This window comes from Muscardinus avellanarius (genome assembly GCF_963383645.1).
Source record: "Muscardinus avellanarius genome assembly, chromosome: 11".
Taxonomy (NCBI): domain Eukaryota; kingdom Metazoa; phylum Chordata; class Mammalia; order Rodentia; family Gliridae; genus Muscardinus; species Muscardinus avellanarius.
Window position 1 is genome coordinate 92,705,116 of NC_137797.1, and position 23,660 is coordinate 92,728,775.

Genomic DNA, 23,660 nt, shown 5'->3' on the forward strand with positions numbered 1-23,660 from the left:
AAATTGGACAACCAATGGGCTAGAGTTACTATTCAGTAGTGGAACACTTTCTTTTGTTTTTGTGACACTGGGGGTGGAACCCAGGGGCACTGTACCTCCCAGTCGTATTTTTTATTTTTTTGTGGCACTGGAGATTGTACCCAGGTGCATTCTACCTCTGACCTATCCCCAGAACGATTTTTTATTCTTTATTTTGAAACAGGGTCTAAGTTGTGAAGGCCTCACTAAGTAGCTGAAGCTGCCACGAACCCAGATCCTCCTGTCTCAGCCTCCCAAGTACTAGGATTACAAGTGTGCGCCACTACACTCCTATTTTTTATTCCTTATTTTGAAATGGGGTCTCGCTAAGTTGGGGAGGGCCTAAGTAGCTGAGGCTGGCTGCAAACCTGTGATCCTCCTGTCTAAGATTCCCAAGACTGGATTATAAGTTTGTGCTCAATAGCTTTCATACCATTCAAGGCCTCAGGTTCCATCCAAAAATAGGAAAAAAAAAAAGTTGCAAAACTATGCAGAGGACGAGTAATTCTGAATATGTGTGGTGGCCTCCCACGCAGCAGAGCCCACCGGTGCACACTCCCGCACTGAGGCCTATGCACTCACACCCCACTCACTCACAGTGCCTCAGACATGACGTCACGACTAGCCAGGAGAGTTGAAGGAATGCAGAGGCCGGTAATTCCCGCTACTCAGGAGGCTGAGGCAGGAAAAGGACAAGTCCAAGGCCAGCCTGGGAAACCTAGCAAAACCTTATCTCAAAATAAAGAAGGCCAGTAATGTAGCTCAGAGTGTTTACCTAGCGTGTGCCAGGTGCTGAGTCTGATTCATAACTCTGCAAGAAAAAAAGAAATTGTAATTACATCCACATAAACCTTTCATTTTAATAAATAAAGAATATCCATGGCTTGGATTTTAAATCTCATTTACAGATGAGGAAAACTTCTAGGCCCACATAGGTAAGGTGGAGCAGCTGCTGAGGAGGGAGGCGCCCCACATGCGAGGAGCAGCGGGCTGAGGGTCCTGCAGCTCCCCGGCCCTCTCCTTCATGCTGCAGAGCGAACGGAAGTGCGGGACTGGAGAACAGCTAGAGGCGGGTCCTGATCACCCCGGGGAACCTTCTCCATTATTAACCTCAGGCCAGGGGCGTTGACTACAGAGGGAATCCACTGATAAACTCAGGACACTATCAAACAGCAGAGGGGACGGACGCTACACGGGCATCTTGCTTCTTCCAAAGCAGAAGGGGTGAGCTGCTCTTCCCAAGGCTTAGTCCAGAAACTTCCTGTTGGCATTGGCACCAAACAAGGCTCCCCGCACTTCTGGCATCATCTGTGAAGAAGTAATAAATACGCATTGTCAATTGGGAAACTTCAAAAAACTGCACACCTCATCCCAGTACCTGAGAGGTTGAGAAAGGAGGATCACAGGTTCGAAGCCAGCCTCAGCAGCTAAGTGATACGCTCTTACCAAATAAAATATAAAATAGGCCTGGGGGTGTAGCCAGGAGGTAGAAGGCCCCTGGGTTCCATCCCCAGTACCACAAAAAGCAAAACAAAACAAACCTGCACAATTCACCACAGGGAGAAAGCCCTTAACTTCTACATGGCTAGGGAGGAAATCACAAAGGCAGGTGGATCAAATGTAACAGCGCAACTTTAACCGAAGATGTGGGGTGAAGACTGACTGCTTATAAAAGGGACAAAGATACTGAAAACAAAAGAAACAAAGGAAAAAAAAAAAGCAAAAATCTAACATCGTTACCCTTCAAAGGCTTCTGTTATACTGTGATACAGGGAAAGAGGTGAATCCATGAACAGCACCACTTCACTGCAATGCTCTAGAGAATCGACATTCCCTCTTTGAGCAACATTTACTGAGTGCCTGCCATGTGCCAGGATGACTAGAGAGAATACCACGTGCAGGTGTGTGGACGCGCTTGGTATGGCAACCCATGCCGAGGAGGGCTTCTGTGTTCTACAATTAAGCCCAGCAATTACGGCAGCTTGCAATATGGCTAGTGACGCTGAGGAGCTGGTTTCTTTTTCTTTTTGGGGGGGTGATGGGGTGAAACCCAGAGTCTGGTGCATGCTAGGTAAATGCTCCACCAGGGAGCCACTCCCTATCCTGTGAAGCTCGTGTGTGTGTGTGTGTGCGTGTGTTACTGGAGATTGAACCCAGGGGCATTCTACCTCTGAGCGACACCCCAAGGCCTATTTTTTTTTTTTTAATTCTTTATTTTGAAACATGGTCTCACTAAGTTGCAAAGAGCCTAAGTAGCCGAGGCTGTCTTTGAACCGCGATCCTCCCGTCTCAGCCTCTCAAATGCTGGGATTACAAGCGTGCGCCACCATGCCTGGCTGTAATCTTTATTTAAACATCTATCTGTGGCTAGTGGCTACTGTGCACATAATTCTAAGTTAAAGTTACAAGAAGACGATACTCAAGGCCAACATGCTTTGGCTATCAGACAAGCATTTGCATCAAGAGTCAACTGCACCTCTAAGCCAGAGAATTACCACGTTCGCAGCCCAGCGGCAGACGACTGCCAGGTGCTGCCTAGCAATGCAGAGCAAGTGGGATTTCCCCGGCTTGTTTCCTAAAGCTCATCTGTATAAATCTGGGTAGATCCGAAGAGCCAGCCACCTTCAGATAACTCTCCTAAAGAAGCATTTGCTCCACTTGCCATCGTTCCTGCTGGAACAAGAACTCGGGCAGCATCTCTACATGTGGTGAGAGCAGATATCAGAATCCTGAACAGCCGGGCGTGGTGGCGCACACTTGGATTCCAGCATTCGGGAGGATGAAACAGGAGGATCGCGGTTCTTGGACAATCTCAGCTACTACTTAGTGAGGCCCTTTGTAACTCAGTGAGCCCTGTTTCAAAATAAAGAATAAAAAATAGGGCTGGAGATGTAGCTCAGAGGTCGGATGCCCCTGGTTTCCATCCCCAGTACCGCAAAAAATAAACAACAAAAAAAAAGAATCCTGAACAAAACCCTGGTTTGGACTCCACATCCGCCTCCCTCCTGTAAATACTATCATCTCAATCAATGCCAACACTTTAATCTTTATTTTCCTTTTCTTTTTGTGGTACTGGGGACGGAACCCAGATGCATTTTACCTCCGAGATACACCTCCAGTCCTACACACACACACACACACACTTTTTTTTTTTTTTTTTTTTTTGCGGGCCTGGAACCCAGGGGCATTCGACCTCTGAGCTACAGCCCCTGCCCTTTTTTTTTTAAAAAATTCTTTATTTTGAAACCAGGTCTCACTGAGTTGCAGAGGGCCTCCCTAAGTAGCTGAGGCTGTCCGCGAACCGCGATCCTCCGGTCTCAGCCTCCTGAATGCTGGGGTTACAAGCGTGCACCACCACGCTCGGCTGTCTGTCCTATATTTTTTTCTTCATTTTGAAACGGTCTCACAATAAATAATGAAAAACAGGAAGCTGGGTACTGTGGCACATGCTTATAATCCCAGCATGTGGGAGGCTGAGACAGGGAAATCGTGGGTTTGAGGCTGGCCCCAGCTACTTTTTTTTTTTTTAACGGTAATAGGGATGGAACCCAGGGACATTCTACCTCTGAGCTACACCCCCAGCCCTATTTCTTCCCTATTTTTTTATTCTTTATATTGAAACAGGGTCTCACTGAGTTGCAAGGGGCCTCACTAAGTAGCTGAGGCTGGCTGTGAACCACAATCCTCTGGTCTCAGCCTCCCCAAGGCTGGGATTAAAATCATGCACCTTCACGCCGAGCTGGCCTCAGCTACTTAATGAGGCTCTTTGCAATTTAGTGAGACCCTGTTTCAAAATAAAGAATACAAAATAGGGCTGGGGGTGTGGCTCGGAGGTAGAGCCCCTGGGTCCTATCCCCAGTACAAAAAAGAAAAAAAAAAAAAAAAAAAAAGTGGAAAGTGACAAATCCAAATACCAGTGTAAGGACAATTTTCTCTGCACCACTTCAAAGTTAACAGCAGATGCTGGGCTATGATGGTGCACATGTGTAATCCCAGTACTACGGAGGCTGAAAGGAGGTTTGCAGGTTTTAGGCTCGCCTCAGCAACATAGCAAGACTCTAAGCAAACTAGTGAGACCCAGTTTCAAAATAAAAATAAAAAGCTAGGGATGTAACTTAGCAGTAGACTGCCCCTGGGTTCAGTTCCCAGTACCAGGAAGAGGCAGAGCGCATGAGATAACACCGGATTTCCTCCACTCACCTGCTGGGCGATGAGATCCAGCCTGCTCTCCAGGGTGTTGGAGACCTTTATTTTCCGATCACCATTATAGATCTCAACTCCACCAGCTCTACAAACAACACAGGAAATAACAATTCTTATTTCGAGGAAGATAAAAATACACGGCCACTCAGTGGTGTGGAGTGTGTGATGTGGGCAACAGGCTTCGGGTGAGTTCAAATCTTCTGCGGAATCAAAGGTGTTCTTTTTTTTTTTTTTTTTTTTGCAGGTTCGGGGATGGAACCTGGGGGCATTCGACCTCTGAGCTACACCTCCTGCCCTATTTTCATTCTTTATTTATTTTTATTTTTTTCGTGGCACTGGGGTTCCTGGAAAACCTTCTACCTCTGGGCTACACTCCCAGACCTATTTTTTTTATATTTTTATTTGGAAACAGAGTCTCTGAAGCCAGAGTGGCTGGCTTTGAACCTGCGCGATCCTCCTGTCTCTGCCTCCCAAGCGCAGGGATTACAAGCATGCGCCACCACGCCCGGCCTTCATTCTTTATTTTGAAACCGGGTCTCACTGAGTTGCAAAAGGCCTCACTAAGTAGCTGAGGCTGGCTGCGAACCACAATCCTCCGATCTCAGCCTCCCAAATGCTGGGATGACAAACGTGTGCCACCATGCTGGCTAGGCAAATGCCACACCCCGCTTGCACTGGTGGCTTGAAAGCACACTTTTAAAAGGAACCCCAGTGCAAGCGGGGTGTGGCAGTGCATGTTTGCAATCCCAATATTTGGAAGGCTGAGACAGGAGGATCACAGGTTCATGGCTAGCCTCAGCTACTTAGTGAAGCCCTCTGCAACTTGGTGAGATTTGTTTCAAAAAAAATCAGAAAAGAGCTGAGAGTGGTGGTGCATCCCAGCGCTTGGGAGGCTGAGACAGGAGGATCGCACAGGTTCGAAGCCAGCCTCAGCTAGTGAGGGTCTTAGCAACTTAGTGAGAACCTGTTTCCAAATAAAATATAAAAAATAGGTCTGGAAGTATAGCCTGGAGATAGAAAAGCCCCTGGGTTCCACCCTCAGTACCACAAAAATAAATAAGTAAATAAATAAGAAGAAAAGGCTGGGCATGGTGGTGCATGCTTATAATCCCAGCGCTTGGGAGGCTAAGACAGGAGGATCGCACAGGTTCGAAGCCAGCCTCAGCTAGTAAGGCTCTTAGCAACTTAGTGAGAGAACCTGTTTCCAAATAAAGTATAAAAAGGTCTGGAAGTATAGCCCAGAGGTAGAAAAGATCCTGGGTTCCACCCCAGTACATATAAAAAAAAGAAGAAGAAAGGACTGAGCATGTAGCCTGGAGGTAGAATGCTCCTGGATTCAATCCTCAGCACCACACACACACACACACACACACAAAGCCCCAGGGCAAAGGGTAGCCCCCACACCCCAATTGAAAAACTAGATGTTAAAAGAAGGGATATTCCTTACATCTCCTCAGGCAGGTAGACCTCTTGATCAATTTGGACATCAACATCTTTCTTGGTAGCAATTTTGTACATAGGAATAGCCTTTTGCACTGCAGCCTGGGGAAAAAAAACAGAAACAGTGAAAGATTTTAACAGAAAGTACGGAAACAGGGGCGTGGTGGCGCACACTTGTCATCCCTGTGCTGGGGAGGCGGAGACAGGAGGATCGCGTAGGTTTGAAGCCAGCTGTGCGCGCGCTGGCTTAGGAGACCCTGTTTCCAAATAAAAATGTAAAAATAGGTCTGAGAGTGTAGCCCGGAGGAAGGGCTTCCAGGAACCCCAGTACCACCCCCCCACAAAAAAAAGTATGGAGCAGGTATCCAGAAAGTCAAAAGACTGTACAAGAAAGCATATTCCTATTTATTTCAAGTGAGAGAACAGACACTGTGCTAATGGGAATGAAAATGGTGCGCGGCTGAAGAAGGAGATAAAGTGAGAGCCCGCATGTATAGGGGGGAAGGGGGTGCACAAATCCGTGGAGCAGCTGTGGGCTGCCGGCCGAACACACACCTGGGCGGCCCCGGCGTGAGGCGCGGGGTGGCAGGAGGAAAACGTATTCCCGAGCATCAGGGGGCGAAGGAAGGAAGTAAGTTTAAAGATGCAGAAGAGGGGATGACAGGTAACAAGGAAGAGTGCTGTCAACCCACACGCGTGAGGATAACTACTTTCACAAACAGCTGGCCAAGCTGGGCGCATGGTGCATACTTGTAATCCCGGCCTGTGGGAGGCTGAGACAGGAGGATCTCTCTCAGGTTCCTGAACAGCCTCAGGTACTTAGGCCCTCGGCAATTTAGTGACATCTGTTTCAAAATAAACAGTAAAAATAGGGCTAGAGGTGTAGCTCGGAGGTAGAATGCCCCTGGGTTCCATCCCTAGTACAACAAAAAAGCTGGCCAGGCATGGTGGCACACACCTATAATCCCAGTACCTGGGAGGCAGAGACAGGAAAATCACAGGTTTGAGGACAGCCTCAGCAATGCTGAGCAGCCTGAGCAAGGCTCAGCAGCCTAGTGAGACCCTGGTTTAAAACAAAAAATAATAAAAAGTGTTGGTGGAGTAGCTCAGAGGTAAAATGCCCCCGGGTTCAACCCCCAGTACCAAATAAATAAATAGTAAAAACAAAGCTGGGCCACAGTATATGAGGCTGGCCTTGAACCTGTAATCCTCCTTTCTCAGCCTCCCAAGTACTGGGATTATAAGTGTGCATATCACGTCTGGCTTGACGAAGGAACTTTTTTTTTTTTTTTAACAGTACTGGGGATGGAACCCAGGGGCATTCTACCTCTAAACTACATCTCCATAGCTGGGGATGTACTCCAGAGGTAGAATGTCCCTGGGTTTAATAAATAAATAAATGAAGCCAGGCGTGGTGGCGCACGCTTGTAATCCCAGCACTTGGGAGGCTGAGACAGGAGGATCACACAGGTTCGAAGCCAGCCTCAGCTACTTAGTGAGGCTCTAAGCAGCTACATCTCCAGCCTTTTCTACCAGAGGCTTTCTACCTCTGGGCTATACTCCCAGACCTATTTTATATTTTATTTGGAAACAGGGTCTCACTAAGTAGCTGAGGCTGGCTTCGAAGCTGCACAATCCTCCTGTCTCAGCCTCCCAAGCGCGGGGATTACAAGTGTGCGTCACCACGCCCAGCTCCAGCCCAGTTTTTATTGTTTATTTTGAAACAGGGTCTCACTGAGTTGCAAAGGACCTCAATAAATAGCTGAGGCTGTCTGTGAACTGCGATCTTCCTGTTTCAGCCTCCCAAGTACTGGGATTACAAGTGTGTGCTACCATACCTGGCCTATTATTTGATCTTTTTAAAACTTCTTCTGTGATCCTTTTGCTCTATGACTGTGATAATTGGGTGTTTATCCCTTTGTGCTAGAAGAACCTCATTTATTTATTTAATATTTTATTTGGAAACAGGGTCTCTTAAGCCAGCTGAGGTTGGCTTTGAACCTGTGCGATCCTCCTGTCTCAGCCTCCCAAGCGCGGGGATTACAAGCGTGCGCCACCACGCCTGGCTTCATTTATTTATTTATTAAACCCAGGGACATTCTACCTCTGGAGTACATCCCCAGCCCAATTTTTTTTTTCTTTTTGTGGTACTGGGGTTGGAACCCAGGGGTAAATTATGTCCAAGCTACACCCCCAGCTCTATTTTTAATTTTTTTAATTTTTAGTGTGTGTGTGTGTGTGTGTGTGTGTTTGCGGGTCTGGAACCCAGAGGCATTTGACCTCCGAGCTACACCCCCTGCCCAATTTTTTTTTATTCTTTATTTTGAAACAGGGTCTCACTGAGTTGCAGAGAGCCTCACTAAGTAGCCGAGGCTGTCTGTGAACTGAATCCTATCTCAGCCTCCCAAATGCTGGAATTACAAGCATGCGCCACCACGCCCGGCTTCTATTTTTAATTCTTTATTTTGAAACTGGATCTCACTGAATAGCAACGGGCCTCACTAAATAGCTGAGGTTGTCTGCGAACCGCGATTCTCCTGTCTCAGCCTCCCAAATACTGGGATTATATAATTGTGTACCACCATGCCAAGCTAGGTGCCTCCTTTTTAAACCTGGTTATGTTACTGGCACTTTACCCTTCTGGCACTTTATTCTGACAGAATAAAATTTATTCTGCTAAGTTCTTTACCTTTACCATGGGTAAATCTTGTTTCCTACAACGGACAATCATTCTAGGCTCCAGTAACTGGTACAAACCCTGTAAGAAATAATCAGATGCCAATGGTGCAAATACAAACCATAAAATAGAGCGATAGCAAAACAGTGTTCCTAAAGTTCTTTCATCTACTAAAGAAAAATGTTCCCCAGAAGATAACAGACAGTTTCGGAGAACTCAGGGAAGATCTGATATCACAAACCAGCTCTGGTGGCTGGATCCCCATCCATACAGGGTCACCAATTCACACACCGCTCTTACCAACCCTCTAGCCGTCTTATCAATTCACACAGCAGTCCTGTCACTGGGACACACACTTTGTGATTAATAGAAATAAAATGAGCATTCACAGCTGGGAGGAAGCAATTCTATCTGAGACAAGTATTTTAGTGATAAACCTCAAAGCAGGGTAGTTCAGAGCTGGAAGTGCAAAGAGATCTGATCCCTGAGTTTCAGATAACTAATAAGTCTTGTTAATCACACAGACATGACTATTCTCCTATGTAGGCAAAATAAAGGGAAAAGAAAAATGTTAAGCTGGGAAAATTGGAAAGAGAGGGCTAGTCATTAAGACAGCCTCAAGTTTTCTCAGCTCTGTGGCTAAAAAGGACAGGCTCGGCCTCTAGGTTACCTGGAGGACGAGTCCATCCAGCAGCACTTGGTACCTGGTTGTGTCTTTTACCACCTTGCTGAGTCTCTGTTTTGCTTCATTCAGCAGGTCCTACAAGGAGAAGAAAAGAAAGTTACCTACACATCCCGGTGGTTGGTCCAGCATCGCACAGCTTTCTGCTGGGCTTTCATTCAGTACACACAACAAGACATGATGAAGCGCACGCTGTGCTGAGCATGTGGACAGGACAAAGTATGAAACGACCTTGCCCCACCGTTCACTGTCCAGAAGAGCGCAGGTCAGCTGTCTGCGGCTCAGAGACCCAGAAACTGACGTAGGTGAGAAGATGAGCGTGCTGCAGGCTGAGCAGCAAGCTCGGGTCCAGGGCCTGTGTGCTGACAGGTGTCTGCCACCCAGCCACACCCAGCACCTATCTACCTTAGGGAAAACAGGGTACAGCTCAAAATGCTAACAGCATGCCTCTGGGAGGCTATATTCCCTCCCTCCCTCCCTTCCTTCATTCCCTCTCTTTCTTTTCTTTCTTCAGTACTGGGGTTTGAACCCAGGGGCATTCTACCTCTAAGCCAAAGCCCCAGCCCTATTTTTAACTCTTTATTTTGAAACAGGGTCTCTCTCATTAAGTTGCAGGGGGCTTCACGAAGTAGGCGAAGCTGTCCTTGAACCTGCGATCCTCCTGTCTCAGCCTCCTAAGAACTGGGATTACAAGCGTGCACCACCACACCTGGCTCAGTTTGTATTTTCTAATTTGTCGCTGTGATCACTGACTTCTATAATAATGATATAGTTAAAGGATTATATAGAAACAAATCTCACATAGATGAAAAGAGCACTGGAAGGCAAGGTGCAGTGGCACATGACTATAATCTCAGCTACAGTCAAGGTTGAGATGGGAGAGTCCTAAGTTTGAATCTAGCCTAGGCAATACGGAAAGACCCAGTCTAAAAATAAATTAAAAAGCCGGGGCGTGGTGGCACACGCTTGTAATCCCCACACTTGGGAGGCAGAGATAGGAGGATCGCGCAGGTTCGAAGCCAGCCGCGCGCAGTGGCTTAGGAGACCCTGTTTCCAAATAAAAATGTAAAAATAGGTCTGGGAGTGTAGCCTGGAGGTAGAAGGGCTTCCAGGAACCCCAGTACCACACACAAAAAAAAAAAGTCGGGCGTGGTGGCGCACACTTGTAATCCCAGCATTCAGGAGGCTTGAGACCGGAGGATCACGGTTTGCAGACAGCCTCAGCCACTTAGTGAGGCCCCCTGCAACTCAGTGAGACCCTGTTTCAAAATAAAGAATAAAAAATTGGGCAGGGCGTGTAGCTCGGAGGTCAAATGCCTCTGGGTTCCATCCCCAGACCCACACAAAAAATAAAATAAAATAAATAAAATAAATAAAAAAAAAATAGGGCTGCAGGTGTGGCTAAGAAGTAAAATACTTCTGGGTTCAATTCCCAGTACTTCCCCCACAATAACAACAACAATAATAAAAACTATAATAAAAGAAGTTGGGTGTGGTGGTGCACACCTGTAATCCCAGTACTGGGAGGCAGAGACAGGAGAATCACAGGTTTGAGGACAGTCTCAGCAAGCAGTGAGGCTCTCATCAACTTAATGAGATCCTATTTCTTTTGTGGCACTGGGGATGGCACCCAGGGGCATTCTACCTCTGAGCTACACTCCGACCCCTACTTTTTATTTTTTATTTTGAAATAGGGTCTCACTGAGTTGCAAAGGGCTTCACTAAGTAGCTGAGGCTGTCTTCGAACTGCGATCCTCCTATCTCACCCTATTTCTTTTTGTGATAACGAGAATTGAACCTAGGGGCATTCATCTCTGAGCAACACCTCTAGCCCTATTTTTTTTTCAGGTCTGGGGATAGAACTCAGGGGCATTTTGACCTCCGAGCTACACCCCTTGCCCTATTTTTTATTCTTTATTTTAAAACCGGGTCTCACTGAGTTGCAGAGGGCCTCACTAAGTAGCTGAGACTGTCCGTGAACTGCGATCCTCCAGGTCTCAGCCTCCTGAATGCTGGGATTACAAGCCTGCGCCACCATGCCTGGCTAGCCCTATTTTTAATTTTGAAACAGCCACCACGCCCAGCTCATTGAGATCCTATTTCAAAATAAAAGAACAAAATAGGGCTGGAGGGTAGCTTGGAAGTAGAATGCCCCTGGGATCAATCCTCAGTAACCCTCCCCATATACACACAGTCTGGTACATTCAGGGGCATTCTACTTTTGAGCTACACTCCCAGCCCTAATTTTTATTCTTTATTTTGAAACAGGGTCTCACCAAGTTACAGAGGGCCTCACTATGCAGCGGAGGCTGTCTGCGAACCTTGATCCTGTCTCAGCCTCCTGAATGCTGGGATTACAAGCGTGTGCCACCACACCTAGCTGTGAAAATACTCTTATATCTAATTCAAGTGAACATTTATTTTCACACCCAAGTACAACCTTTTCTTTTTCTTTTTCTTTTTTGCGGTGCTGGGAATGGAAACCAGGGGCATTCTACCTCTGAGCTACACTCCCAGACCTATTTTTTTTGGGGGGAGGGGAATGGAGCCCAGGGGCATTTGACCTCCAAAATACACCCCCTGCCCTATTTTTTATATTTATTTTTAAACAGGGTCTCACTAAGTTGCAGAGGGCCTCACTAAGTAGCTGAGGCTGTCCGTGAACCGCGATCCTCCTCTCAGCCTCCTGAATGCTGGGATTACGTCTGGCTCCCAGCCCTATTTATTTATTTATTTATTTATTTATTTATTTATTTATTTATTTATTTTTGCAGTACTGGGGATGAAACCTAGGAGTACTCTACCTCTGAGCTACTTTTTATTCTTTATTTTTGAAACAGGGTCTCACTGAGTTGTAAAGGGCCTCACTAAGTAGCTGAGGCTGCCTGCAAATTGCAATCCTCTGGTCTCAGCCACCCGAATGCTGGGATTACAAGCGTGCGTCACCACGCCCAACCTAGCTTTTTCTCAGCCCCCCCCCCACCCCCGTGGGTCTGGGAATGGAACCCAGGGGCATTCGAACTCCGAGCTACACCCCTTCCCTATTTTTTATTCTTTAATTTGAAATAGGGTCTCACTAAGTTGCAGAGGGCCTCACTATAGCTGAGGCTGTGCGTGAACCACGATCCTCCAGTCTCAGACTCCCGAATGCTGGGATTACAAGCATGCGCCACCACACCTGGCTTATTCTTTATTTTTTTAAATTTTTATTTATTTATTTTGGTGGTACTGGGATTCCTGGAAGCCCTTCTACTGGAAGCCCTGTGTTCAATCCCTGGTACCAACACACACACACACACACACACACACACACACACACACACACACACACACTAAAGCACAGGCAGAACACGCGCCCCTCCTTTCTCAGCTCCCCAGTAGCTGCAATTCAGGTGTGCATCATCACACCTGGCTAGCACTTTAAAGTTTTATGAACAACAGGGGTTAATTACTCACAGTGATAAGGTCATCTCTCGCTCGGAGAACTTTGAGCCTTGCTTGATTCATCAAATTTGACATCTGACTGCAAAAAGTACGGGGAAATAGTATCAGTACAGCATATTTTCAAAGGTAAAGACACATTTAATGAAAATTTACCAGGAGGCAAGCACATTATTACAATCTAACTTTTTTTTTGGTGGTACTGGGGTTCCTGGAAGCCCTTCTACTGCTGGGCTACGCTCCCAGACCTATTTTATACTTTTTATTTGGAAACAGGGTCTCTTAACACCAGCGCGGCTGGCTTCGAACCTGCGCGATCCTCCTGTCTCCGCCTCCCAAGCCTGGAGATTACAAGTGTGCACCGCCACGCCCGGCTATAATCTAACCTTCTAATAATTCTGTGAGGTTCCCGTTTTGCAAATGAAAGTTAAAGAACTTGAGCAAGATCAGGTTAAGTAGTAAGTATAGACCTGGACTACACAAAGTCCTCGCTCTGAGCCGGGCGTGGTGGCGCATGCTTGTCATCCCAGCACTGGGGAGGCTGAGACTGGAGGATGACGGTTCGCGGACAGCCTCAACTACTTAGTGAGGCCCTTTGCAACTTAGTGGGACCCTGTTTCAAAATAAAGAATAAAAAATAGGGCAGGGGGTGTAGATTGATGGTCGAATGCCCCTGGGTTCCATCTCCAGACCCGCCAAAAAAGAAAAAAAAAAAGTCCTCACTCTGTCCTCGTCTCAGAGGTTTTTTTCTTGGGAGGGGCTACTAAGGATTGAACCTCCAGTGCAGCAAGAAAACCAAGGGCACATCCATGGCCCCAATCATGCTAAGCAAGTGCTCGAGCCACTGAGCGACACCCTGGGCCCCACGTTTGAAAGACATTGGAGCCAGGCGTGGTGACACACACTTGTAATCCCTGCGCTTGGGAGGCTGAGACAGGAGGATCGCACAGGTTTGAACCAGCCTCAGCTACTTAGTGAGGCTCTCAGCAACTTAATGAGACCCCGTTTCCAAATAAAGTATAAAATAGGTCTGGGAGTATAGCAGGAGGTAGAAAAGCCCCTGGGTTCCATCCCCAGTACACACACACACACACACACACACACACACACACAAAAAAAAAAAAAAAAAAAAAAAAGAAAAAAAAAAGAAAAAGAAAAGAAAAAAAGGGAAAAACTTGGAAAGCTTTTTTAGTTTAATACTGAGGCCAAGCTCTACTTACATTTTCTTCTGCTGCTCAATCTGCTTTTCTTTCTTTTCATAGTATTCCATAATCTTCAGTCTTTGGGTTTGCACAAGACGACCTTTTTCAATGTTGAACTCTTCTTCTGCCTATAGGGGAATTAATTAACATTTATTTATTATATTACATTTTGGCATCCGGGCGCACACTTGTAATCCCAGATGAGAATTGGGAGGCTGAGACCGGAGGATCATGGTTTGCGGACAGCCTCAGCTATTTAGTGAGGCCCTCTGCAACTTAGTGAGATCCTGTTTCCAAATAAAGAATAAAAAAATAGGGCAGGGGCTGTAGCTCAGAGTGCGAATGCCCCTGGATTCTATCCCCAGTGTCGAAAAAAAATAAATAAATAAAAAAAAAATTAAAAAAAAAAGGAACGAGAAATAAAATAAAGCCAGGCGTGTTGGCGCAACCTTCTAATCCCAGTACTTGAGAGGTTGAGATAGGAAGATTGTGGGTTTGTGGCAGTCTCAGCTTCTTAGTGAGGCCCTCCACAACTTAGTGAGACTCTTTCAAATTAAAGGATAAAAAAATAGGGCTGGGGGTGTAGCTTGGAGGTAGAATGTCCCTGGGTTCCATCCCCAGCAACACACACAAAAGAAATGCAAATTAAGCAAAGTAACATTTTTATATTTGAGAGTTGGGCTTTGTGGCGCATGCTTGTAATCCCAGCATTTGGGAGTCCGGGATGGGAGTACTACAGTTCGCCTGACAGCCTCAGCTACTTAGTGAGGCCCTCCACAACTTAGTGAGACCCTGTTTCAAAATAAAGAATAAAAAATAGAGTAGAGGGTGTAGCTCTGAGGTCGAAGGCCCCCGAGTCTGGACCCGCAAAAAACAAAACAAAACAAAAAAACTGCAATGCTTCTGTGACCATCAAAATAACATTAAACTATAGCCTATCAACTGTTATATATTAGTGGGAGGGAAAATAATCTTTTTCCCCTCAAATGATAAATTAGCCAGGTATGGTGGCATATGCTTGTAATCCTAGCACTTGGATTGCATAGACAGGAAGATCACACAGGTTTGAGGACAGCCTCAACAAGTAATGACACACACAGCAACCTATCAAGACCCAGATTCCAAATAAAAAATAAAATAGGGTTGGAGGTATAGCTCAGAGGTAGCATGCCCATGGGTTCAATCCCCAATGCCACACACACACACACACACACACACGTTAAATAGCTCAAAGCTTCAGAGAGTTTTAGTCCTAGATCAGGAATTTAGAATTTTGTTTGGTTTTGATTTTTTTGTGGTTCTGGGGATTGAACCTAGGGGCACTGTCTCCAGGGTATAACCCCCCAAACCTATTTTATTTTTTATTTGGAAATAGGGGTCTCCCCCCAAGTTGCTAAGGCTATCTTCAAACCCGCTATCCTCCTGTCTCAGCCTCCCCAAGTACTGAAATTACAAGCGTGTGCCACCACACCCAGCTTCTATTTTATTTTTTATTTTGAAACAGTCTTACTACGTTGTGAAGGGCCTTCCAAACTTGCTGATGCTGGGACAAACCTGTGCTTCTCTTGGCTCAGCCTCCCAATACTGGGGTTCAAGCATGCATCACTACCCTGGCTTGTTTTTTATTTTGTTTTACAACACAAATTAATGAAAAAGCAAAACAGCAACAAAACACTACACCCTCTCCTAACTATTGCAATAATCCACAGACACTAACTGTCTCAATTTTGGATTCCATCAAAAAATAAACCTACACATTACTGTTCTACTCTAATCATAAAATTTTAGGACACTTATTTAGCAATCAGAACAATCAGAAAGGAAAACTTATTTATTTATTTTTTTTTTTTGCAGCACTCTAGGTGGAACCCAGGGGTCCTCTACCTCCTAGCTACACTTGAAACAGGGTCTCACTTAGTTGCAAAGGGTCTAAGTAGTTGAGGCTGGCTGTGAACTGAGATCTTCCTGTCTCAGCCTCCCAAGAGTTAGGATTATAAGTGTGTACCACCACAACCAGCTTGGAAATTTTATTTTCCCAAATGCTGAGATAACAAGCATGTGCCACCATGCCTGGTAGAAAATTTATTTTTAATATTGAGGATACAAACATGTTTTTATTAGCCCTATGCAATGTGATGTTTAAACAACTTTATTAATAATATTGCTCAGAAAAGCAAAACAGTATGAAACTTTGAAACTTCTTAAAAATAAAAAAATGGGTCTTACCTTAGCATCTATTTCTTCTGCTTTTTCATTGGCTTCTTGTTCAATGAAAGCCATCATGTGCTTAATCTGTAAATAAAAACATCATATTTTTCAACTCAACGAGGAAGAAAATATAGTATCTATCTTTTCTGATTCATAAGTAACTTCAATTTGTAGGAAAAATGACAATATAGAACTTGTGGACAAGACACAAGAGTCAGTAATACATATAAATAAATCAGTTCAAGAAACTTAGAACAACTGAGAAGACTGCCACCCTCTCCTTCACACCCACCCCTTCAGCCAGCAGCCTCCTTTCCTTTTCCCCATCTCTGATAGACTGTCAAATCCACTTAAATTTCAGGACTGGAGGTGGAGCTTAATGCTTGCCCCGCATCCATTATGATAACCAGAGTGTATTTCATAGATAATACAATGCTTAAATAAAACTTAAAGCCTTGAATATTTGGGGTAACTAATCTAGAGCTACATGTATGGAAAAACCACTAATTTAGGGGTGCATGCATGGACTGTGAGGAATGCTGTCTCCACAGTTCTGTCTGAAGCTCCACTGACCTCATTCTGTCTGGATTTTTGTTGTCGTAGTGCTGAGGATTAAATCCAGGGGCAATTTACCTCTGAGCTACACCCGGACCCTAGTTTAATTCTTTATTGTATTACTTATTTGTAGTTCTGAGTATTAAACCTAGGGTCATTCTACCTCAGCTACACCCCCAAGCCCTATGTTTTATTCTTCATTTTTAAATAGGATCTCATTAAATTGCAGAGGACCCACTAAGTAGCTGAGGTTGGCCGGGAACCCGGGATCCTCCTGTCTCAGCCTCCCAAGTACTAGGATTACAGGCATGTGCCACTATGCCTGCCAGTCTGGAATCTTATTTATTGGTACTGGGGGTGGAACCCAGAGGCTTTTCTACCTCTGGGCTATACTCTCAAACCTATTTTTATACTTTATTTAGAAAGAAGGTCTCACTAAGTTGCTGAGAGCATCACTAAGTAGCTGAGGCTGGCTTCGAACCTGTACAATCCTCCTGTCTCAGCCTCCCAAACTCTGGGATTACAAGTGTGTGCCACCATGCCCGGCTCAGTCTAGAATTTTAAATGTATTTTAACTAGGGCTGGAAGGGTAGCTTAGCGTTTGCCTAACATGCAGGAGGCCCTGGGTTCCATCTCCAGCACTGGGGGAAAAGGGGTGGTGTAACTAAACACAGTAATCAAAACTGGTGTTTACACATGCCACAAGGTATGGCTGGCCTCTAAAAGTGAACTCTGATTCAAATCTGTTATTATCTGCCTTCATCATTCCTGCTGGGCCCCAGCTACCAGCTTTGACTAGATCAGTCTAGCCTAAAGCAAGAGGACACTTTTTAACCTAGGTCAGAGAACTCTATTTACAGTCAACCAAGAGTCCCAAGAAAGAATCAACTCCTTAAGGACATTTAACTCCACCCCAAAGGCCAGAAAAACCAGACTTTCAAAAATATTTTTCAGCTGGGCGTGGTGGCCCATGAGTATAATCCCAGTATATGATAGTCTCAGAAAGTAGTAGGAAGCAGGGCGTGGTGGTGCACGCTTGTAATCCCCGCACTTGGGAGGTGGAGACAGGAGGATCGCGCAGGGAAGCCACCCTCGCTGGTTTAAGAGACCCTGTTTCCAAATAAAAAGTATAAAATAGGTCTGGGAGTGTAGCCCGGAGGTAGAAGGGCTTCCAGGAACCCCAGTACCACCACCCAAAAAAAAAAAAAAAAAAAAAAGAAAGTAGTAGGAATCTCATAAATCTAGTGAGACAATATTTCAAAATAAAAATAAAAGCTGGGCATGGTGGCACACACACCTATAATCCAAATACTTGGGAGACTGAGACAGGATTGCTGGTTCAAGGACAGCTCCAGCAAATACTGAGGTTCTAGCCGGTATGGTGGTGCACACTTGTAATCCCAGCATTTGGGAGGCTGAGACAGGAGGATCACCGTTCGTTAACAGCCTCAGCTACTTAGGCCCCTTGCAACTCAGTGAGACCCGGTTTCAAAATAAAGAATAAAAAATTGCAGGCTGGGGGTGTAGCTCAGAGGTAGAATGTCTTTTGGTACATTCTATTCCCCAGTATCACAAAAGAAAAAAATTTTTTCTGCTAACTCAGTAATTTAATTTTTTTTGAGACAGGTTCCTTTAAAACTATGATTTAACAAGCTGGGTGTGATGGCACAGGCACACAGAGAATGCTGGATTCCTTGACTTCTTCCCTACCATATTAAAATATCTGCATATTTTGCTTTTTTGGCATGTGTGGTGTTGGGGACTGAACTCAGCCATATTATTATTATTATTATTATTATTATTATTATTATTATTATTATTATTATTGCAGTACTGTGGATGAAACCCAGGGGCATTTGACCTCCAAGCTACACCCCAGCCCTATCTTTTGTCTATTTATTTTGTGGTGCTGGGGATGGAACCCAAAGGCTTTCTATCTCTGGGCTATAACCCCAGACTATATTTTGTATTTTATTTGGAAACAGGGTCTCACTAAGTTGCTGAAAGCCTCACTAAGGCTGTCCGCGTACTGCAATCCTCCTGTCTCAGCCTCCCAAATGCTGGGATTACAAGCGTGTGCCACCACGCCTAGTTATTCCTTCTTATTTTTTAAGAGAAGGTCTCACTGAGTTGACTGGCCTTGAACTTGCAAATCCCCTTCCTAGTGTCTGGAGTACTCCATTTTACATAAAGAAAATGATTTTGAACTAGAGTTCAAAGAAATAAACTGCTTTTCTTTTTTCCTTTTTTTTGGTGGTACTGGGGTTCCTGGAAACCCTTCTACCCCCGGGCTATACTCCCAGACCTATTTAATATTTTTATTTGGAAACAGGGTCTCTTAAGCCAGCGAGGCTGGCTTCGAACCTGCGCGATCTTCCTGTCTCCGCCTCCCAAGCGCGGGGATTACAAGCATGAGCCACCATGCCCGGCATAAACTGCTTTCCTTTTGCACTAAAATTTTCCTGTGGAAGTCTTAGTCTTCTATATATTATAGTACGGCATGAGGGAAGAAACAAGAGGAAGAAGGGAATTAGCACTGTGACTAAGGGCACGTGGAGGACACTCTTTGTCCATGCATCACGTTTTCCCTATTTTTTAAAATCAGAAGCAGTGATAAGTGTTCCCCAAACCCATTTTCTATTCTTATTAACAATGTTACAAGCCGGGCATGCACCACAGACAGCCTCAGCTACTTAGTGAGGCCCTCCGCAACTCAGAGAGACCCGGTTTCAAAATAAAGAATAAAAAATTGGGTAGGGGGTGTAGCTCGGAGGTCAAATGCCCCTGGATTCCATCCCCAGGCCCACACAAAAAGAAAAAGTTACAGAATATTACAGATTTCTTAAACTTATCCATAAATGCTATTTTTCTCATCCCAAATCCCTTTGACACTAGCATAAGAATCCCCCCAAAAGAAACACCTAACTCTTCATAGTGCACATTAAACAAGTCTAAAATGAAAAGATTTTTTTACGAAAATGGAAAATATTGAAGGAAAAAATTTTACTGCTCATATGAGAAGATTCATAAGCTACTATGATTCAGTTATAGAATTTTCCTAGTACTTGGGGGGAAAATAGCCTTTATTACCTAAAGTGCACAAATATTAAATCACTGCCTTAATTTTTTTTTTTTGTGGGGGGCAGGTTTAGGGATGGAACCCAGGAGCATTCAACCTCCAAGCTATACCTCCTGCCCTATTTTTTATTCTTTATTTTGAAACAAGGTCTCACTAAGTTGTAGAGGACCTCACTAAGTAGCTGAGGCTGTCGGCGAACCGGGTCTCAGCCTCCGGAATCCTGGGATTACAAGTGTGCACCACCACGCCCGGCTACTGCCTTAAATTTCCTTAGCCGGAAAATCCAGAGCAACAAGACTACTAAAAGCAAAGATCATGGTTTTGGGATATCAATTAGCAAGACCCAAGAAAACCACTTTTCCCTTGTTATAGACCTAACAACACCACATAATAATATATATATTTTTTGCGGGTTTGGGGATGGAACCCAGGGGCATTTGACCTCCGAGCTACACCCCCTGCCCTATTTTTTATTCTTTATTTTGAAACAGAGTCTCACTAAGTTGTGGAGGGCCTCACTAAGTAGCTGAGGCTGTCTGCGAACCGTGATCCTCTGGTCTTAGCCTCCGAAATGCTGGGATTATAAGCGTGCGCCACCACGCCCAGCTTTTCTATTTTATTTAGTTTGAGAGCCGTCTGACAGTTGTCTACGATGATCTGAAACTCCCAGAGCTCAAACAATCTTCCTGCCTCAGCCTCCTAAGTAGCTGGGGTCACAGATGTATAACATCATGGCACACACTATAATATTCCTAATGTCTACAAAGTTTAAGGTTTTTTTTTTTGGCAGTACTGGGGATGGAACTCAGCTACTTTGTGAGGCCCTTTGCAATTCAGTGAGACCCTGTTTCAAAATAAAGAATAAAAAATAGGGTGGTGGTGTAGCTCAGAGATAGAATGCTCCTGGGTTCTATCCCTAGTACAAAAAAAAAAAAAAAAGAGAGAAAAGAAATAACACAAGGTAAGCCGGGCATGGTGGCACACACTTGTAATCCCAGTATTTAGGAGGTTGAGACAGGAGGATCGCAGGTTCATGAACAGCCTCAGCTACTTAGTGTGGCCCTCTGCAACTTAGTGAGACCTTGTTTCACAGTAGAATAAAGAAAGAAAAAAACAAAAAATGGCTGGAGATGTAGCATGAAGGTAGAACACCCCTGGGTTCAACCCCAAGTACCAAAAAAAAAAAAAAAAAAACCCACAAGGTTATGACTTGCACAATTTTTTCCATAAACCCTGACTCACCTGATCTGTACCAAACACTTAGGTGCTAGGCCTCATAAATGTAAGAAAGAAAGCCGGGTGTGGTGGCACACGCCCGTAATCCCAGTACTTGTTCTACCTTGGAGGTAGAACACCTCTGGGTTCATAATGTAAAATGAATGTAAGAAAATGTAAGAAAGCCAGTTGCGCTGGTACACGCCCACAATCCTAGCACTTGTAGCGCAGAGGTAGCCAACCGCCTGTGGGTTCATTTCCCGGTAAAACACACATACACACACACGTCAATTGCAAAGAAGAAATCATACAATTGACAAGTGTGTGTGTGTGTGTGTGTGTGTGTGTGTGTGTTACTGAAAATTGAATCCAGAAGAATTCTACCCCAGAGCTACTAGGGATGGAACCCAGGGGCATTCTACCTCTGAGTTAAGAGCTACACCACCAGCCATTTTTTTAAATTCTTTTTTTTGTGGTACTGGGGTGGAACCCAGAGGCTTTCTACCTCCGGGCTATACTCCCAGACCTATTTTCTATTTTATTTGGAAACAGGATCTAAATTGCTGAGAGCCTCACTAAGGAGCTGAGGTTGGCTTTGAACCTTCGTGATCCTCCTGTCTCAGCCTCCCTAATTCTTTATTTTGAATCAGGGTCTCAGTGACTTGCAAAGGGCCTCACTAAGTAGCTGAGGCTGTGCTCAAACCGTGATCCTCCTGTCTCAGCCTCCCAAATGCTGAGATTACAAGCGTGAGCCACCACGCCCGGCTATCCCCAGCCATTTTTATTTTGAAAAAGATTCTAAGTTACTGCATGCTGGCCTAATACATGTAATCTTCCGGTCTCATCCTTCCAAATACTGTACACACTAGATTCTTTATCATTAAGGAAGACTCCTGTTGGGTGTGGTGGCCTACACCTTAGCAAGAACCCTGTTTCAACATAAAAAGGGCTAGAGGAGTAGCTGAAAAGGAAAAGGACCTCAAAGCAAAACTGGCCAGTAGTTGGAAGCTAAGACAGGAAGATAGCAGGTTGGAAGCCTGCCTAGTCAACTAATAAGACCCTGCTTCAAAAAAAAAAAAAAGCCATTTGGGAGTCTGAAACAGGAGGATCACAGGTTCGTGGCTAGCTTCAGCAATTTAGTGAGACTGTTTCAAAATAAAGAATAAAAATAGGAAGCCAGGCGTGGTGGCGCATGCTTGAAATCCCAGCATTTGGGAGGCTGAGACTGGAGGATCGTGGTTTGCAGACAGCCTCAGCTACTTAGTGAGGTCCTCTGCAACGTAGTGAGACCCGGTTTCAAAATAAAGAATATAAAATTGGGCAAGGGCTGTAGCTCGGAGGTAAAATGCCCCTGGGTTCCATCCCCAGACCCGCAAAAAAAATAAAATAAAATAATAAATAAAATAAAAATAGGAAGCTGGGCATGGTGGCAGCAAGCTTGTAATCCCAGCATTTGGGAAGCTGAGAAAGGAGGATCTGGGTTCAGGGCAGCTTCACAGCTACTACTTAGGCCTTTGACAACTCAATGAGATGCTGTTTTGAAATAAAGATTAAAAAATAGGGCTGGGGGTATAGCTCGGAGGTAGAATACTTCTGGGTTCCATCCCCAGGACTCCTCCCCCCACAGAATAAAATAGGGCTAGAGGTGTAGCTCGGAGGTAGAATGCCCCGGGTTCCATCTCCAGTACAAAAATAAAATAAAATAAAAATAAAAAATAGGGCTGGAAGCTGGGTGAGGTGGCGCACCTTGTAATCCCAGCATTTGGGAGGCTGAGACAGGAGGATCGCGGTTCATGGACAGCCTCAGCTACTTAGTTAATGCCCTGCAACTCAGTGAGACCTTGTTTCAAAACAAAGAATAAAAAATAGGGCTGAGGTGTAGCTCAGAGGTAAACTGTTCCTGGGTTCCATCCCCAGTACCGATAAAAGGGGTTTAGGGTTTTATTTTAGGAGCTGTTTTGTCCTTACTGTACTGGGGATTGCATTCAGGGATGCTCTACCGCTGAGGAACATTTCCACTCCTTTCTATTTTGACCCAAGGTTTTGCTAAAATGTGGGTGCCGGACTCGAACCTGCGAAATCCCCCCGCCCCAGCCTCCCAAGTCGTTGGGGCTATTGGCGTGTGCTGCTGTGCACAGATAAAAAGGCTACTTTAAATCCTTGCACAAATTTCTGTCTAAGCACACCGAGGAGAAAACCGGGGCTGCGGAGGCGGGAGGCCAAGAGCGAGGGCGTTCAAGAAGGCAGCGCGCAAGCAGGCGGACGTCGCGTCAGGCCTCAGCAGAAGTCACGGGGGCTGCGGGAAGTGTCTCAGTGGACAAGTCTCCCGGACAGACCACTAGGACCTGGGAATTTGGGGTCAGAAACTCCCAGCAGCATGCGGATTGCCCAAGGCCCGTACCCTCCCAGAGTGGGACCCCAGACGACCACTCCCAGGAACGGCGCCACGACTTCGCGACTCCGACCCCAGCCCCTCACCTGCTTTTGCACGTCAGCATCGCTGAGGGCCATGGCGAAAAGGCTACTGCGCCGATGGGTTAGGGGCTCGAGTTTAGTTCGGAAATGGAGTGGCGAAGGATTGAAAGAAGAAAACCCTGCGCAGGTTCCGGGTTCCCCACTTTATAGCCTCAAGTTCCGGTTCCTGTCAGGTGACTGCACAGCCCCGCCTATGAGCCGTCTCAGCCAATGGGAAGAGACTGCGACGGTACGTTCCGCCCCCCTTCGCTAGCCGGGCGCATGTGCGGATGCCCCACCCGGACTTCTAGTATTTGGTGGCTCCTGCCTGCCTGTTTTCTTGAAGCTAGGTAGGCTCAGTAGGAGGAGGCAGGGGAGCTAAGGAGTTCCTGCCTTTGAAGTTAATCTGAGCTGTTTTTATTCCTATAGCCTTAAGGCCCTTGCATTTTTTCCTGTGGTACTGGAGATTGAACCCAGATAACATTC

General features: G+C 45.4%; 1 protein-coding gene across 3 annotated transcripts; it reads right to left on the reverse strand.

Moving 5' to 3' along the window:
• Positions 1 to 1,263: 1,263 nt before the first annotated feature.
• Positions 1,264 to 23,231, reverse strand: ATP6V1E1 (ATPase H+ transporting V1 subunit E1; the record flags this gene model as incomplete). Of its 3 annotated transcripts, XM_080705264.1 has the most annotated exons (9): positions 1,264 to 1,326; positions 4,219 to 4,306; positions 5,669 to 5,763; positions 8,351 to 8,419; positions 9,009 to 9,098; positions 12,477 to 12,543; positions 13,682 to 13,791; positions 15,890 to 15,955; positions 23,199 to 23,231. In XM_080705264.1, the coding sequence occupies 9 exons, from the start codon at positions 23,229 to 23,231 to the stop codon at positions 1,264 to 1,266; spliced, it is 681 nt and encodes a 226-aa protein (XP_080561390.1). The 3 variants fall into 3 exon arrangements, with proteins under 3 accessions (XP_080561390.1, XP_080561391.1, XP_080561392.1); XM_080705265.1 differs by lacking the exon at positions 15,890 to 15,955; XM_080705266.1 differs by lacking the exon at positions 9,009 to 9,098.
• Between the last annotated feature and the right edge of the window lie 429 nt (positions 23,232 to 23,660).